Raw genomic sequence first — 19,257 nt, forward strand, 5'->3', positions numbered from 1 at the left:
ACCCTTGTGAATCTCATATAGAAATGTAGCAATGTATCCCAAAACAGGTCTATGTAAATTCATTCATATTAAACATTTAGTACAGAGTATCAAGTGAATAATGCAAGTGTATTGTTTTCTCTTTGATAAACATTAATTTTCCCTAATGCAGTGTAAATGTTTGAAATCCCTGCTTATAAAGCTCATGACCATTGAAATTTACTGTACAAAAAAGGTAAATGTATTACATGTATAAAAGGTATACATGGTGATATTTCTTTTTTATTTGCAATTCTATTATAAACCCAGATTCAGCCGCAGGTCATCCCAGTTAGAGACTGTAAAAGTGATAGAATAAAGATCTAATGCATCTACAAACTGTCAAAGACCAAAACCACCAGCAATTACTTTAAGGTTCCCTGGCCTTTTTTTTCATTACTGTGTTTGTAACTGTATTAATATACACTACTGGTCAAAAGTTTTAGAAGAGAGAAAAGGAGAGCATAAGAATTAAAGGTCTCTCAGGTGAAGAGCAGTAATAATTGCTAAAATAAGAAAATTAAAAAGCAGCTTGTCTGGGCCATACAGCGCTGCTACTGGACTACTAAAAAAAATTTGACCTTATGTGTAAGTATTTCAAAAAAGTACTAGTGTCTATAACTTTTTATATAACATACTAAATTGGCATTTTTGACCAACCAGCAAATTAATAAAAAGGGAATATTTATCATATTGCTCATGATGTGCATTATTATACAGTATGTTGTTTTTCAGAGTGGTAAAAGAATCACGCAACAAACTGGTACAATACTATAAGAATATATTGGTTCAAGTGATCATCAGGAAAACTCGGATAGAAGAAAATCTAGAAATTGTTTATACAATTATTGTTAATTTCATCCTCAAAATACAAACAAACAACTAATTATACAAGACCAGGAGAGAGATTACTCTTACAAACGTACAAATTCACATGTATACAGAGGTTTAGAGCACTCTTCAAAAATACTGGATAGTCCCTTTAGAAAGTACATCTAGTGCACATTGGTATATATTAATTTCACATAAACAAAACATGTTATTTTCTGTTACTTTTAAACACATTTGCAGCATTTGGATTACAGGACACATAAAGATGACATATCATGAATGGGTTATCAGTAGATCGAAAAGAAACCATAAAACACTACACATTTAATCTCCAGTACGGATTGCGCAATAAACTCTGCTGTGTGCACATGTACTACAATGGCATTTAACACTAAATGTACAATAAAGGCACAGAGGGACCAGTTCACTAACATTTTATACAGTATTACACTAACAATTTCCCACTAGAAACAGGTCAATAAGAGAAACAAAAACACTTGAGTGTTAAGTTTTGCTGCACTGAGAAGGGAAGAGATTTCATTAGAGATTCAATTCATGCATCAAAACACAGAAAACACTACAGAGTTAAGCTCAAGTTTCTTATCTTTAAAAGTCATAGGAATTGGAAGGAATTGTGCAGGTTAAAGAGGTATTTGGCTCTACTGTATTAGTCAGTATTGGGATGGCAGGATTGTTAGTTCTGGCTCCCTCTCGTGGAGGAATCTGTGTTTCAGGGCTTCAGAATCCCGTCTCAATGCTGAGGGTCCGCCGGGTCACGTGCTCAATATCCCCGGTCACATACTCATCAAAGTGGGTCTGGTACCTGGCCAGCATTTTCAGCATGACCCGCAGGTTTATCCACCACTGCTCCTTCGGCATCCTGTGCCTAAAAAGACACAAAACAGGGGGTTAGCGTGTTGTTAAATGGCAGCGCTTGACTGACTTTTGTATTGCAGTGAAAGTTGATTAGGTTGTAGCATCACTCATTTTAGAACAATGGTGCCACTCACTCAAAGTCAGTGTGCTCCTTGAGCTCTGCGACCGGGATGAAGGACATCACTTTCCTGTTCATGCCGATAACGCATGCTGTCTCCGGGGCATTGGCAAACACACGGCCTGAGATGGGGCAACATAAAAAAAAGAAAGAAAATCAACATGACATGAGTGTATCCAGCCAATCATCAGACTGTCTTTCTGTAAAAAAACAGCAAATTCATATATGTGCTTATTTTTGTTATTAATTCATAAAATAAAGTCCACAAATTAATATTATTTAGTTAATTACATTCTGTCTCATATTTTTCTATTATATATTACATTATATTCTTCTTTTACATAATATTTATTTCGCTAAATTGCCTAAATAATTTCTATGCAGGTTTGTGTGCCAAAACAGTCCTTTTTAAAAACATGATAATTTTCCACTTCATTTATTAGAATTCTGCAGTTTGTATATTTCAGTTTGAAATATGTAATTAATATTTAGAAGAGAGTGGCATCTTTTGAAGTTATGACCGAATTTACATACTATATTAAACTTTATTTTGGAAATGTTATTGATCTATTTAAAAAATATATTTCCTTATTCACAATCACATCTTATAATTTATTAAAGCAGGGGTTCTCAACTGGTCTCAGCCCCGGACCACATTATCTAATGATCATTAAGTCATGACCCACTTTTATAGAATACTAACCAAACTAATTTATTTTTAAAAACTAGCCTTCAAAAACACATTTTTAAAAAGAAACTGATGAGGAACATGACAACTACATGTATAAAAGTTACTACAGTAAAATAAATATCAAAACTGCAAAAAATAAACAAGGCCATAATAGATATTTCACCTCTCTGCATACCTCTGCATTCAGAGTACCGTACATTAGTAAGAAACTCTCTGTCTCTTTCCCCCCCTCCAATATAAAAACAAGTACAAAATCAGATAAGCATTAATAATTTTTTAATTTTTCATAAAAAAAAAATTATGTTATGTTAAAAAATGATGTTACAAGCTATAACAATTTGGGTCCCAACCCACCAGAGAATCGCTGCTCTACAGCACTGGAGTGTTTTCTTCAGAAATAATTGTGCTGTGCTTCATAGCTTTCATAATAGATTTTCATGCTGTTAATATATTGAGCAAGCACATATATATATATATACGTATTGTAATCATGATATAGTGATGTTATGATCTGCTATACATTGCTTTACCTTGTCTATGAGTCTCTCTCATTTTCTCAGTGAGCCACTGAACAGCCTTCACACCCATTTTGGTCCCAAAGTTCCTGTCGAAGGGTGTCGGGACCCCACCCTAAATAATAAAAAAAGTGTTTCAGTTTTTATCCAGATGTATCATTTACCAGAATCAAAATAAAGAAAGTTTGTACATTTTTTGTATTTGTTATTGGAAGCAAGTCTACACTTTTTACACACTGTTCATGTAGTCAAACTGCATCAAGCTTTCCTCACCTGCTGCAAGTGTCCCAGTATATTAACCCTGCAGTCAAAGATACCCTTCCCCTCAGCAGAGTACAGGTTGTGGATGAAGTCTGTGGTGTAGTGTTTATGGCACTTCTCATTTCTACACAGGAGAGGAAAAAAACTTTATTATTTCTATCCACAATAGCAATTTACAGAGTAAGAAAAGAACAATTACAGTATTTCAGAGAAACAGTCCATCCAACCACAGAAACGAAGTACCCTGTCCAGAATTAAATAAGATCAGAGATTTTGAAGAAAAATAATCAGTGCATGTGTGAAAAATACAACAAAACTGCATTAACATGTATTATCTTTCATCTTGTTTACAGTTATTTTACAGCCTTTGTCACACAGATTAACATCAGATTACATTTAAAAATCCGTTTAAAATTTTTTGTATATTTTATTTTTTATGCCTAGTTTTATCTGCTAAAACAACAAATATTTTCAACCTCTCTAGCTATGTATAACAAATAAACAGATAGCTTTAGACTACTTTTAGGCTAATATCTGTAAATGAGTTTTATTAGCTGTATTATATTTTGTTAAGATTCAACTGATCCTAAATTTAGTACATAAGAATGTAAGTGAACACATTCATGCATTTGTTTAAAAATTGTCCGTATAGAGAATATTTATAAACATATTTACAACAATACATGTATATTAATCACGGGTGACCAACCTTCTGCATACACAAGTATATTTAAGACACAATTATATTTAAGTATATTTAAGACTTTGGGGTTTAAAGGGAAGTAACAAAAGTAATAAAATAAATTAACTTTCTTTCATTTCATATACATTTTAAAGGATCATTGTAGTAGTGGTGTTAATGATATACTGTTCCCAGTCACAAAAGTCTTTTTAAAAGTCAAAGATTACCTCAGCACCAAACCCCGCTGAATGTCCTTCTTCATCTTCTCAGTCAAATGCTCCACGTTCATCTAACACAAATAAAAACATGTTCAACTGATCAGCATGCATTGTTGAGTTTGCAATTATAATCCAGGTGATTTAATGTTATTGTAATTGTAATTTTTATACAGTACTACAATACAGTACAATTTTCTTTTTTACATTGTAGATTGATATTAAAGACATCAAAACAATTAAGAGACACACAAGAAATTATGTAGTAAACAGTAAGTATTTGTCCTCCACAATCCCCTGACCTAAACCCACATATGTTTTAATATCTTCAATATTAAATGTAAATTGTAAAATCATAAAAAGAAAGAAAACAAATTGAATGAGAAAAGGTATCCAAACTTTTGACTGGTACAGTATCTCAGTTTCAGCAAATATATGTACTTAAAAAATAATTTATCTTGGCATCTGCCTATAGTCCCATATCAGTGCATCCTAGTTGAAGCAGCAGTGTTAGAAGATGTTACCTCTAAGTCATGGATGTTGAACGGTTCCTCAAAGATATAAGCTGCATCTGCCCCAACAGCAATGCCTGTGGTAGTTGCCAGGTAACCGCAATATCCCCCCATTGTCTCCACGATGAAAACCCGCCTCTTGGTGCCAGACGCAGATTGCTTGATTTTGTCACAGCTCTATAAAAAGGGGTAAATATGAAAAAAATAATAATAATATTAGTCTAATATTACTTCTAGACTTCGAAAAATGAATTTTCTGTACATAAAATGTATTTAATCTTAATTTATCTCTAAATGAGATTGATTGATGACACTGTGGCATTCACTGACTCCCAAACTGCACAGTTCACCTGTAAACTCTGTATTTGAAAGAGCTGACTACTTTACTCTTCAAGGGAAATCTCTGTTAATGAACAGCTAAAACTGGTGTGCTTGCAGCAATGGTCTCCACTTGTGAGCATTTAAGAGGTGCATTACTTAGGTCACTAGAAAGCCTTTTCTTTTACAAGCTTTCCAAAATATTAACTCCACCTGTCAAATTTAATTACTCATATGATTACACCTATATAGTCATACCTCCATAGCAGCATTGACAGCAGTGTCTGCTCCCAGGCTGAAGTTGGTTCCTGGCACGTTGTTGCTAATGGTGGCAGGAATCACACACATGACAATGCAGAGTTCATCATAACGTCCTCGAGCCTCCACCAGCTGCAGAACTCCTTCATAAGCCTGTGGAGATTACAAAACAACAGAGGTTACCATACAATATACTGTATTTTAAGCTAAACCTTGAACAGACTTCAACTGTTTACCAGATAAATGAGTCTTAAAAAAGAAAATATTTATTGATTGTAAATATTTTAAGGTTAAAATGCTGATGTAAGATAAATGACAACAATTTCGTAACCTCTAGTTCAACTTTCTGTTCTAGAAATCAGGTCATAACTAGTTAAGATATACTGGATGTAAAACACTTCAATAAAGCATTTGAATTGTTCAAATGGTTGGAACAGAGGTTTTTAAATGAGCTAGTTTTATCTCCAGCACTAACCCAGTACTCCTACATTCTGAGATGACCAAACACATTCATACACTGTCCTGTAGTGATGCTCTCAGGATGTTCAGTAAGTGTTATTGAGGGGCTTTATGAGTTAAAGTGAATGACAGAAGGCTGTAGGGAAGTTTACAAAGCTTATAAAGGGTCCGTGACACTTTCACAAATGACGCAAATCACAGAACTGTTGTAGTATCTGTACCTCAAATCCACCGATTGCCAGAAGGGACTGGATATTGTACTTTCGCAGGGTCTCCACAATTTTCTCCATGCAAGAGTTGGGGAGTGTTCTACAATTACAAACAATTGAGAAATTACATATTTGGTACTTTAATGGAACCATATAAAAAAAACACACACACACGCACACATTCACCCCCTCTCACACACTCCCTGACAGCCAACCGTTTAGTCCCTAGCAGTGATCCTCCCTGGCCGGTCCAGCCTGCTACATCATGCCAGTGCACCTCAGTCACCTGAAGAATTGAGTACAATGATATAAATCAATGACAAAATAAAAAATAAGCTAACCATTGTCATTTGCTTTCAATGACATTTTGATGCAGCAGTGGGACATGGCAAAATATAATATCACAATGCTAGATATACACGCTCACCATATCTTTGGCCAGGCCTTCAAAGCCATCGTTAACGGTGTAGACTCGGAGACCCTGGGCGAGACCCACTCTGACCGCAGACCTCACTGCTGCATTCATCCCAGCTGCAGGAGCGCCCACGTTCAGGATGGCCATGGAGTGTTCGCTCTTCAAAGAAAGAGAGAGAAGAGGAAACTGAGATTGAGGCAAAGGAACAATAGAAGAACAAAAAAAGCTCATTTTAAATGTGGAAAATTTTCACACCTTTGACTGAGCCGGTTTCTGATGAGCCAGAAGCTTGTAGGTGTTCCAGTTGTTCTCAAAGCTCCTGCAGGGAGACAGTGTTTAAAATTATAGTAAAGACCATAACAATTATAAAAATAAACAATGATGTCTCTTCATGACAACTCACTTTCCACGCAGCTGAATGGCCTCATCAAAACGCTTCTCATTCATGGCTTTCTGGACCTCCTTTGTCTAAAAATAGAGATGCAAGAGTTTCAGAATTGTTGTAATTGTTGGCAGAGACCAACTCTTACCTCATGTTTTCAACATTTAGCAATAGATGGACCTTTTATTTAAAACTAATGCTGCGTTCTATTTAGCTCTTAAGATAAATGTTACACCATAGTTGTGTTTCAGTTAAACATTCAGACAACTCTACACTGAGATATATGCTGAGAGGCTGGTTAGATTAAATGTTCTATTATATATACTAATACTATTTCAATGTATATAAACTGAAGTAAGTTTAATAACCAAGTTCAAATCACTCTGCTGAAAAAAGCCCAAGAAAGCTTAAAAACTTTTTGATGGTTCCTGGACACTTTGATGCGCCTTGACAGTTTGTAGATGCATTAGATGTTAATTCTGGTTTTATAATAGAATCGCCTATAAATTTGAGCCTGTATACCTTTATACATGTAATACAATTTTTTTTTTTAAGTATCCCAGATGGTCATCCAGAAAAAGGGCTATTATTGACCAAAGAGAGCTTGAGCAGTTAGCACAGCTGCTCAGAAGTTATCATGCTATTGTTACTTAACACAATGATGCTTTGCAAACTAGCACAGCTGATTGACAGTTACAAAGTTACAGTGTTAGTCCACAAAAGGACGCTGGGCTAACTCAAACATTTAGGCACCTGTAAAAATGATAATGAAATTATAATAATTAAGAATGTTTATCTAGGCAGTAATTGTAGTATATTCTTGGTACACTATATTAGAGTAAATGAAAAATTTATAATAAAATCATTAAACAAATTGAGGTTTTACGTCACTGTGTTTATTAAAACCAAATCTAGGAACCAAATGCCTTAGACAAGGCTAGATATTCGATTTCTATAGTAATAATTTATTTTTAATTTGTTTTATTTGATGTTTACACAGTAATAGATTTATAAAGTGCCGTGGGCTTAATTAAAATATTCAGATGGAGAAAAGTGGACATAATACACACATCTGTTCACTATGAATTTGGAATATGTTTTTTTATATTTGCGTCAAATAAAAGTCAAGAATTAAAATGTGGATTTGTGTGGTTTTGGTAGATAAGCTACCAGTTGGAAACACAAATTAGTTACACGGCTCTTGGTTCAGGGTTTTGGTTCAGAAAACCCACTACACCAATCAAAGCATCGTATAGCATTTATAGTCATCATCATAAACGTGGAAACAAGCTCTTCAAACTAGCTCATAAGATCTCATTCTGTAGTAGCTCATTCTGCTACTACATCACAGTACCTCATGTGTGGTATTTGTATTTTTGGCAAGTGCAACCTGGGCAGATAAGAAATCTGATAAGGAAACAAGGTGCAAAAAGGAGTTTGAATGGTCTGGTATTACCTGTAGAAGCTTTACAGAGTGATTTGGGATTATGAGTACGTGAAGGGTTATGGGGTGAAGAGGGATTAGATGTGCGACTCACCATATTTACACACTCCATCAGAGGGAGGCGCATGGCCTGATTTCCAGACAGTCCGATCACACAGGCTGGAGTTTCTGGAGTCGCCTCCAACAGAGCTACAACTGCCTCGACCCCCAACTTACTGCTCTGAAGAGACAGAAAGACGGGTACAGAGCCTGTCTCACACCCTCCTGTTTCTTTACTGACCAATCCAGACTAACTCAAAACTCCTGACTAGAACAGAGCTACACGTGCAGAAGCTTTTCCAACAGAGGCCCTGCTAACTCACCAGCACCCTGTCGAAGGCAGACGGTGTTCCTCCCCTCTGCACATGTCCAAGCACAGTGACCCGGGTGTCATACCCCAGTCTCTGCACCACCAGCTAAAAGCCGAAGATCAAGCAGACAATCACTTTCTGTCTGACAAACAGGGAAACCCAAACTCAAATGTGAATTTTAAAGTTGTCTTACATCCTTAACATAGTTAGAGGTTATGGGCTGGCCGTGCTTATCGATGGCTCCTTCTGCAATGATCACAATATTCAGACGAGAGCCCTTACTGCGGCTCTGGAGAAGAGAAAACACAAACACAAAACACACACACACACACACACGCTTTAAAATATAATTCAAGCTTGCAATTAATATTTTCAATCATGTAAAAAATAATCTGTTTGCAAATAAATGCACGGAAGTACTGCTTTAAAATGATTTACTACAAAAACACAATAATGTTCCAGTTTATTGGCAACATGTCTCTACATGGACTAGACAAGCTGTGTGTGCACATTTTTGTCAGCAATGTTTGCAAGTTAGAGTAGGTAAATATATTAATTAGAATAAATATCCACAAACATTTAGACGTATAGCAATTCCATTTCAGCATTTCCATTTTTTGTTTAAAATTTTCACTTTATGGCAGAATTGGTTCCTAATTTTTTAAAACATTTCATGAAATTAAATATTTAATTTAGTTTCTCAATAGTACACAGGAAAAAATAGAGTTTGTGACTAGGGGTGGGCGATATGGCTCTAAAATAATATCACAATGTTTCAGGGTATTTTTGCGATAACGATATACTTGCCGCTTTAGGAAAACTAAAATAATTCATTCATTTCAGGAATATAGTATAATAGTATAACAGTATATTCATAATGTGGAAACATAAATAATATAGCACAAAATAATATAATGCACCAAATAATATTGCAGAATATTTAATGCATGCATATAAACTGTAAACTAAAACAATTATACAATAAATACATCTAAAGCTTCACAGTAAATAGACTACTTTTAAGACAGAACAGCCCTATTATCACAATATGGATTTTTAATATCACCATATTTCTGTGTCACGATATATTGTATACAATATAATATTGCCCACCCCTACTTGTGACCCCATCTCACCTCTCCCAGACGAGCACACATATGGTCTTCCCACCCTTCCTCTGGTGGAGCCTCAGGTATAAAGACCCAGTCAGCACCAGATGCCAGAGCAGAAACCACAGCCAAGTACCTGCATGAGAAAAGCAAATCAAAAACACAAAACCAGACCAACATTAGCCAGACTGACCAGTACACAGATTAGAGCCAGTAAGAGTTAAAAACAGTGGGAATTCAGAACTCAGAAATCAGCTTCAATCATGAAATTAAATGATTATTTTTTTCCTCATTATTACTACACTCACATTACAGCAAACATCTCCAGCAAAATAAAAAAAAATCTTCAGCAAAATCCACTAGTTCCTGACACACAATGAAAAATATGATAGTGCTCACCCGCAATGGCGTCCCATCACCTCCAGCACAAAAGTTCTCTGGTGACTGAAAGAGTAAACAGTGTAGCATTAAGTAGTGCTGTATTACTAAAAATCAGAGCCAAGACAGTCACTTACAGTATGTATCATAATAGAAAATGTTTTAATAACAGAGACATAATTCCTGTAATATAAAAACATTTCCAATATTTTAATATACATTATTTACATCATTTATCACTGACTGACATTCAAAACTTTTTAAAAGTTTTTCCTGTGGCTCTTATAGTGTTTATATTTATATCAGATCACACTCAATTTAATTAACCAAAATTACACAACTATGTTGCAATATAAAATTTGGCCATCTTATCCATGATACTTAGTTCATATGTGTCTATGACCTCTAACCTCTGTGCAGTCGTGCTGATTGCATCAATGACCTCCATGATTCGGTGAAGGGCGGAGTCAGCTCCGATAGTCATGTCTGTGCCACAGAAATCGTTATCAATGGAGCCAACGAGGCCCACAATGTTCAGGTGTGTGTACTGCTGAGCCAGGGTGTCAGTGATTCTCCCTTAAACACACACAAAAACAAATTTACTCAGATTAGTCTCATGTTGAGTGCTTTATTACATTAAACCCATAGGTTAGGTTTTTACTCACCACACCAAACCAACCACATGGGACATTAGTAGGGATGTAAAGAATATATTTCATTCAAAATTACTCGTCCAAAGATGTTTAAAAACACACTTTTTGTTTTTGACCAAAGAAGTAAAAAGTTAAAAAGGATTTATACCAAACACTAGCTAATTAATTTTATGCACATTTTGTGCTTTATTGTTTTTTTCTGTAATGTTTTTCTGTAAAGATAAACATTTTCAATGTTCAATAAATGTTTTAAATGTTAGTTTTGTAATTGCTTTTCATTTCTCAAAAGCAAGACAAAAAACAACTTTATAGCAACAAAAAAAAAACAATATTTTGTATTCTGCCTTTATTTTGTTGGGTTTTTCAGCAAAAAAAAAAATATTTTCGGTGCATGATTTCTGTTAGGGGTGTGCCATATTGTATCGTACGCAATAATATTGACAACATTTTTGAATATCATGAACGATATTATACCCTGAAAAATTGTGCCATATCACCCACCACTAATGATCACATTAGGGTGCTACTTTTTACTGTTTTTAGCAAAAGAAAAATTCACATTATATTATATTAGCTTATATCTGTCCAGTATCATTTATTTTACTTTAATTCTGGATATATGGAGATATATGAAGCTCATTATTAGTATCGTGACATCCTAAATCATTGACGTCTGTTACAAATCTGATAAAGTTCTTGTAATTTTAGAAGAGGTCATTAAAAAGAACTATTAAATCAATTAATGATTAACTTAATTAAAAAAAACGTTTTACTTTTTACTTTTTACTTAAAAAGCAAATGTTTGTTTAATATTGTTTGCTTAATTTCTGCTTTATTTGTTTATTGATTTGCTCATTTGGAGTCCATAGTCTGCTGGCCTGTGATCATTTATTCTAAAAATAGACAGGATAGTGTTTAACACTAATGATCAGAGCCTGTGTGATTTCCAGTAAGCAGCAGTGAGAGAGAGAATATGGGACATTTGGCTGCTGGTTTCGGTTTTGGTTCCATGAAAGGTCAAGGAGTTCAGAACAGCCTGCATCAGCCAGAGCAGACAAGGCAACTATTGATGCTGATTCAATCAAGTAAATGGAGCGAAAATCTACAGCTACACGGTGAAGGGAGGGGATGATAATAGAAAACCATCCAGTACAGGGAGAACCTGGAATTCTGGATGTTCAGCGAATGGATGTGTTCAATAAGTCCAAAAATTTGTGGAACCCCATTTCTAATGGATGCATTTAGCTATTGTAAACTGCACCATTGCTGACAGATTAATACGAACCTATTACTGCCATGCATGACGAAAAATTAAACAAACAGCAGGATAAAGTCTGCTTTAATATCAGTGATTTCATAAGAAACAATAAACAAGAAAGTGTCCCAATACTTTTGTTTCCTCATCATTTTTTGAGGGCATTGTAAAGCTTATCATGGAAAATTCACTACCTTCTTCCACCAGCTGGGCCAGCAGCTCAGCCCACTCGCTGCGGAAGATGTTCGCTCCGGTGAGGCTGCCATCTCCACCACACACACACAGGTTAGTGATGCCCCTCTGGACCAGGTGAAAAGCAGCAGACAGGCGTCCCTCTCGTGTTGTGAAAGCCTTACAGCGGGCACTGCCAATCACCGTACCACCCTGATGAAAACAAAATAAAGCAGAGATAAAATGAACTGATGTGTTGTGATGCATTAATCCAAATTCTAACTGTACCATTTCTAAAAATTTAATTACACCAGTATTCAGGAAAATACACTTGATGTTGGAAACTAGGAAATACTTGTATCACTTAAACTGCACTAGATTGCACTCAAACAGCCATATTACCGTCATATTTACAAGTGGACTCTGGATTCTAAATGATGCTAGATGAAGTTTACAAGATGTGTCGTATAACGTGACCTTTTACCAGAGTTTGTCATTGTTTTACAATATGTTTCAGATATTAAGTAGATCTTCATGCTTAGAGTGTGGATCTTCTAACCTGGTATAGCTTATCTTCCTATAAACACTAGAATGCAGTGTTTATAGGCCACAATACAATTATTACAATTACTTTGTTTCATTTTTTTACTTCTGAGTAACTAAATCTATTTTCAGAAGGTGCTCAGTGTAAATATAAATCTGAATTGCACCTAAATGAAATTAAGATAAATAAACAAACACTTTTATGAATAGTATTATGCAAACGTTTGGGAAAGCGTGATCTGTGTAAAAAGGTGAACAAATCCTCCACAAGTAAAACTAAAATATAAAGATTTTCTGCATATTTCAGAAACACTTTTCTTTAATGAATCAACATAAAATTATTTAGCAACGTGTTTTTATTTATTTTATTAATTTATCAAAGCCTTAAAATAGTAGAAGTGTGTTTCTGTAGCGGATGTACATATATTTAAAAGCAGAAATTAGAATTAGACTGTGAAAATTAACACATAATTCAAATTAAATAATCATAATTTAACTTCATTTGAATTATGTTTGTTTTTGTCTTAAAAAACGGTAACTTGACAGAAAAAGACTAATCTATTTTCGTTCAATGTAAGTTAAAGTAAACTAGTACATTCATTCCTCATATTTTTGGTTTATTCATCATGCCAATGGCAATGATGGTGTATATTGTGTTTTTTAAGAAATTAAGTTTGATTAAGTTGGATTTTTAGATCAACTCAGACGGCAATTAAGTTTGGCCATAGGCCAGATATTTTCAAAGCCATTACGTAGGAGGGCCACAACAAAAAAAATTATCTGTTTTGAAAAATTAAGTGTAATAGGATGGAGTGCTACTGTCTAGTATCTCTTCAGCCCAGAGGGTTGTTGAACCCAATTGCAGAACAGTTGATCTCAGAGCAGGTAAACCCGAGAAGAAAGGAAAAAAATATATATATATACACACCGCTCCTCATGCGGGATCAAACCCGTGTAGTCAGGGTCGTGGTTCAATACACTACCGCTGCCCCGGTTAGTGAATTAGGACACGGCCAGGAAAAAAAAACGCCCTTATAAGGAGATCGGGAGCCCAAGAACAGTCGGAAAAATGAACACGGACAGAAACTAAAGTCCTGCCGAGTGCGACAGAGAGACAGGGGAGGGATGTAAACAAACGCTCGTCGGAGAAGCATTTTAATTTAATTTGTTTTCCACTAGCGTTCATTATAGCTTAAACAACCTCACGGGCCAGATGTTTCATGCTTGCGGGCCACATCTGGCCCGCGGGCCACCTTTTGCCGAACCCTGCTTTACAGTGGTGTAAATCATTATCCACTCATACTGAAGTCTCATCATGTCTGTAAGGTCAGTTTCAGGAATTACAGTTCAATCCAATTTAGAATTTACAAACACACTCAGATAATCCTGCTCTGATGATGATGAGACCTAACGACACATCAGCTATCTCAACTGAAACGCCTCAGACCCCTAGTCTCTTTAAAGGAGACGTGACTAAGAACATGAAAGTGTGTACGATCACATGACCACCAGAGCTGCGTATGGCTGCTGAAGGAGAGGAGAGGAAGTGGATTGTGCTGAGGATCACCGCAGTAATCTCACTCTCAGATTTAATCCCCTCAGTCAGCACTCTCTCCCTTAATCTCAATCCCACCCTGTCAGTGTTACTCCAAACATGCAGCAGGTTAAGATCTGCACAGATCTGAATACAGAGACTCTCGTGCTTACTGTTCCTGCATCCTTTAGCAGCAGATTTGGGGGTAGTTTTGTCCAGAGTGCAGCTCTGGCATCTTTTACAGTTCAGTGGAGATGTAGGTCAACACTCTCTAGCTGTCGGGGACTTCCCTCACACTGCCAATTTACATACTAAAACAGAATGGGCTCTACAATAGCGTAGGGAGTTTCACTTACCAGCTGGATAATGTTGGTCACACTTTGCCAGTTGGCGATTTTGATGTTCTCACCTCCATCCACAAGCCCTTGATAACCCTTAAAAAAGAACATGATAAAAAGACCAGAGTACATGACTAAAGCATTTACTGGCTGAATGTCTAATAGATTAGCTTAGATACTATATGCAGCATTAAATGAAATACATGAAATACACAAGGTCATGACCTTACCTCATAGATCAGATAGACCTTGGCACCAACATAAATCCCCATGCGTGTTACGGCACGAACGGCTGCATTCATTCCTGTTCCATACACACAAACCACACAAATGCACAAACACAAGATCTTCACATTGGGTTTGTTTAACTGTGACCTGGCAATGACTTAAACTCTTAAACTATGCAGCTTTGTAGTATATCATTTGGTGTATTTTAAAATCTTAAGCCCTATCCAGACGGGATTCGTTTCTCAGGGGAGCGCCTGTGAAAAATATTTCACACTTCTACTCAGTCATAAAACTCTTGCATCCAGATTGCAATAAAAAACAGGAGGACCGGTACGTTTTTTTGGTTCTCAATCACGTGACATCGCATTCAGTAGCTCCTCCATTTCCACTCGCTGTTGTGTTTCCGTGGATCTCAGTGAAAACGTGCGCCCAAAGTGTAATTATGGTGCTTGGCAGTGGACAAATAGCTATTTTATTAAATGTGAGGTGACAAAACTCACAGATGTAAGTCTGGACAGGACTAAAATTACCGGAGGACCATAGAGTTCAGCGAAAAACAGTAGGTAATTCAGCATGTAATCTTCTCAGAGGATGTCTAAGAAGAACACATACATGGTCATTCCAGACGAGAATAAAATCACTGAGGACCCCTAATAAAAAGAGAAAATTAGCCCAGGACCCCCTGAGAAACTAATCACGCCTGGATAGGGCTTTAGTTTTAAAAAAGTTATAAACTGTAACCAACCTTTCACCCCAAATTTCTGACATTTGCTTGGACTGGCCCATCACATAATGCAACCAGTGCTAGGAGGGTGTGTTTTCCCCCAATCCCAATTTTCCTACTGATGTGATGCCATGAGACAACTGAACACGCTTGGAGGAGAAAACTAACTGTCCGTTATGTAACTCATACCTGCACTGGCATGCACTGCACTGAGAGACTTGTGAGAGAGGGCAGGAAATCTATACAGTCTACCACTCAGAGCAATCAAAGCCACTTTATTAAATCTTAGGGAAACTGAAATATGATTTTGATAGGATTACAATGCACTACACAGACTAGAAAATTGCGCACAAATTCAGGAGTCTAGCACAGGGATGGAGAATATATGATAAATATATTTATATGTGAAACTACAAATAGTGGAGAGTATGGAGAATAATCTATTTGTCTCTCTAATACCACAGAGAAAGTACAAAAGATAGATTTTTAAAATGCATTACATTTTGGGCAAGTCCAATGGATTGTATGCACTATTTTAAGTTGTATACCTGGGTGTCCAGATTATTTTTAAACAGGGAGATACAAGGTTTTTTTTGTAATACATCTATATAAAATATGAGTTTCAAATTTTACCTAAATTACTGAAATAATGTAAGCTGGTAACTTTTTAATGATATTCTATTTTGCACTGGTATAGTTAGCAGTGAAGCGCCAATGTTCAGAAAGCCCACTGATTGTACTAGTTTTCAGGCTTCAACAAGTTTTATGGCATCATATGTCTTCACAAAGTATGACAGCGCTTTAGGTCCACTGTTAAAAAAAAGCAGTTGACTGAGAATATAAACTTAAAAATTACGAGTATAAAGTTATAATATTAAATATTATAATATTATATAATATTTTAGCCAGGAAAATACCAGTTTGTTGGGTTTTTTTTTTTGCTATATAGTCATATACTCAGTTTTTGTATTGTATTTCCTAACTGTATGTGCACTATGGCATGACATGCAACATGTGTGTAAATCTGAATCAGACTGAATCATACAGCTCTGGGGGGAAAATATGAAAGACCACTTTAAAACGATGAGTTTTTGTCATTTTACCAAATTAAAACCCCCTGGAATATAATCAAGAGGAAGATGGATGATCACAAGGCATCAAACCAAGGTGAATTGCTTGAATTTTTGCACCAGGAGTGGCATAGTTATTTAAAAGCAGAGTGGAAGACTGGTGGAAGAGAACATGCAAAGATGCATAGAAACTGTGACTAAAATCCAGGGTTATTCCACCAAATTTTTATTCTGAACTCTTAAAACTTTATAAATATGAACTTGTTTTATTTGCATTATTTGAGGTCTGAGCGTTGTGCATCTTTTTTGTTATTTAAATTTTTTAGCATTCAATTTTAAATGACAATATTTTTATTTGGAATTTCGGGAGAAATGTTGGCCGTAGTTTATAGAATAAAACAACAATGTTCATTTTACTCAAACATTTACCTATAAATAGCAAAATCAGAGAAACTGATTCAGAAATTAAAGTGGTCTCTTATTTTTTTCCAGAGCTGTAGTTATGTTTGTCAAAACGGTTCCACACTGAATCGATGAATCAGTCCAGCCCTGGCTGCTGTGGGAGGCCTGAGGACACGCCCCCTGCCCTGCTGAACATGCTGTTATGTAAGAGCCCAGCATTCTGATGCACCATCCTTATAAACAACCAACAAATAAACCACTTCAAATAAACTACAGCCGAGATACATCCACCATCCACCAGGAGCTACAGGCTGGAGTTTAATCTGAGGGGTTTGGCAGCAGCAGCAGAAGATACTGGATAAAGAAGCGAATGATTAGATCAGATCACATCCAGCCTGATTACTTAACCTTACCTTGTGCGTCTCCACCGCTGGTGAGGACAGCGATGGCTTTTCCAGCGCCTGCCATCCGCAGCTTCTCAAAATCCACCAGCATGATGATGATGGTGATGATTTCCGAGCCGAAGATCTGCTGTTTCTGTTCAGCTCTGGTCTCTAAGAGAGTCAGAATCACTGCAAAGCTGCCTCGCCAGCCCTCCGTCCTCTTCAGTATGCAGGAGACATGGCAGTGCTCAGCAATGAGGCGATTTTACTCCGCTCCGCCTCCTGTTTGCACTGCGATTTCCAAATCATTGGCGAATCGGTTCTTTGATTCATCAGCGAATCGGTTCTTCCTTTTTTCTAAAAAGTTCTTCGGATCTTTTGCTTCAATTTAACATTTTTGCAACACTTTGGGCCCAATCCCATTTCGTTTTTGTTCACCTACCCCTTGTTTTCGCATGTAAGAATGTAAAAGATGAAATCCTCCACGTAAGAATTGGGACACAACCTTTCAATCACCTACAGCTCTGGAAAAAAATAAGAGACCACTTAACTTTCTGAATCAGTTTCTCCAATTTATCTATTTATAGGTATATGTTTAAATAAAATGAACATTGTTGTTTTGTTCTATAAACTATGGACAACATTTCTCCCAAATTCCAAATAAAAATATTGTAGAGCATTTATTTGCAGAAAATGAGAAATGGTTGAAATAACAAAACAAAAAAAAAGACGAAGAGCATTCAAGCCTCAAATAATGCAAAGAAAACAAGTTCATATTCATAAAGTTTTAAGAGTTAAGAAATCAATATTTGGTGGAATTTAATCAGTTTTTAATCAGTTTTCATGTATCTTGGCATGTTCTCCACCAGTCTAACACACTGCTTTTGGATAACTTTATGCCACTTCTGGTGCAAAAATTTAAGCAGTTCAGTTTGGTTTGATGGCTTGTGATCATCCATCTTTCTCTTGATTATATTCCAGAGGTTTTCAATTTGGTAAAATCAAAGAAATGTATCATTTATAGGTGGTCTCTTATTTTATTCCTATAGCTGTATATAGAGTTAGCAGTGGAACACCAATGCTCAGCAACCAAGCTGCTGGTTAACTAGCCAGTTAATTTTAGGGCATCATTGTACGTCTTCAAAAGTACACTAGAGTTAAAAAAAAACTGTTAAAAAAAACAGTTGACTTTGAAAGTAAACTCATAATATTTCAAGAAAAAGATGTACGAAATGGCATTTTGAGAATAAAGTCATAACATTAAAAGAAAAAAATCATAATACATTTACAAATGATTGATTTCTTAATCAACAAATGTATAATGAAAAAAAGATAATTATATAAATATTAAATTATAAGACTGTACACTCAAAAAATTAGGAAACAAAGATAATATAAAAATAAATATATAGCTTAGTGTGACAGTTGTGTATGAATGACTCATAAAAAAGCTGCTTAAATTTACTAATATTACGACTTCATTCTTGTAACATTATTGACTTTATTGTCTTATATCATCGTAAGAGAGGTAATGCCGCATTGAATTTTATTGTCCATTCCTTAAATTATCTGAGATGGGGAGCTGAAATTAGCTTTTATTGTATATTTCTGTACAACATTAACTGCTGCAGCCTCTGCCATCATTTAAGGTGGAAGGGGAAAGTTAGCTAACCTAGGTTAGCTAGCTAGCAACTTAGACGAAGTACTTGCTTTTTTTAAAGCTTGTTATGATAGAAATGACCATACACATTGAAACTACACACTAAAATATGGTAATATAGTGGTTAACATAATTTTATACAAGAAATACTACATTTGGTAGTTTTTCGCTTGTGACTCAATCTTGCCAGTGGTTTGTCATACCCCTCTTTTTAGAGTGTGCCTCTGTAAAATCTTAGTTTGAAGGGCCATGTAG

At 35.8% G+C, this 19,257-nt stretch overlaps 1 protein-coding gene across 1 annotated transcript; it reads right to left on the bottom strand.

The window, feature by feature from the left end:
- Nucleotides 1-782: 782 nt before the first annotated feature.
- pfklb (phosphofructokinase, liver b) lies at nucleotides 783-17,619 on the bottom strand. The gene is made up of 22 exons (XM_007246113.4): nucleotides 17,373-17,619; nucleotides 14,766-14,839; nucleotides 14,554-14,631; nucleotides 12,144-12,333; nucleotides 10,452-10,617; nucleotides 10,063-10,107; nucleotides 9,691-9,799; nucleotides 8,748-8,843; nucleotides 8,567-8,659; nucleotides 8,299-8,424; nucleotides 6,782-6,846; nucleotides 6,634-6,697; nucleotides 6,391-6,537; nucleotides 6,179-6,249; nucleotides 5,976-6,063; nucleotides 5,296-5,448; nucleotides 4,732-4,896; nucleotides 4,220-4,281; nucleotides 3,323-3,434; nucleotides 3,065-3,164; nucleotides 1,860-1,965; nucleotides 783-1,735 (listed from the first exon to the last, which is right to left on the bottom strand). The coding sequence occupies exons 1-22, from the start codon at nucleotides 17,452-17,454 to the stop codon at nucleotides 1,588-1,590; spliced, it is 2,340 nt and encodes a 779-aa protein (XP_007246175.3). The 5' UTR covers nucleotides 17,455-17,619; the 3' UTR covers nucleotides 783-1,587.
- Between the last annotated feature and the right edge of the window lie 1,638 nt (nucleotides 17,620-19,257).

The sequence above is a fragment of the Astyanax mexicanus genome, chromosome 16, assembly GCF_023375975.1.
Source record: "Astyanax mexicanus isolate ESR-SI-001 chromosome 16, AstMex3_surface, whole genome shotgun sequence".
Lineage (NCBI taxonomy): Eukaryota > Metazoa > Chordata > Actinopteri > Characiformes > Acestrorhamphidae > Astyanax > Astyanax mexicanus.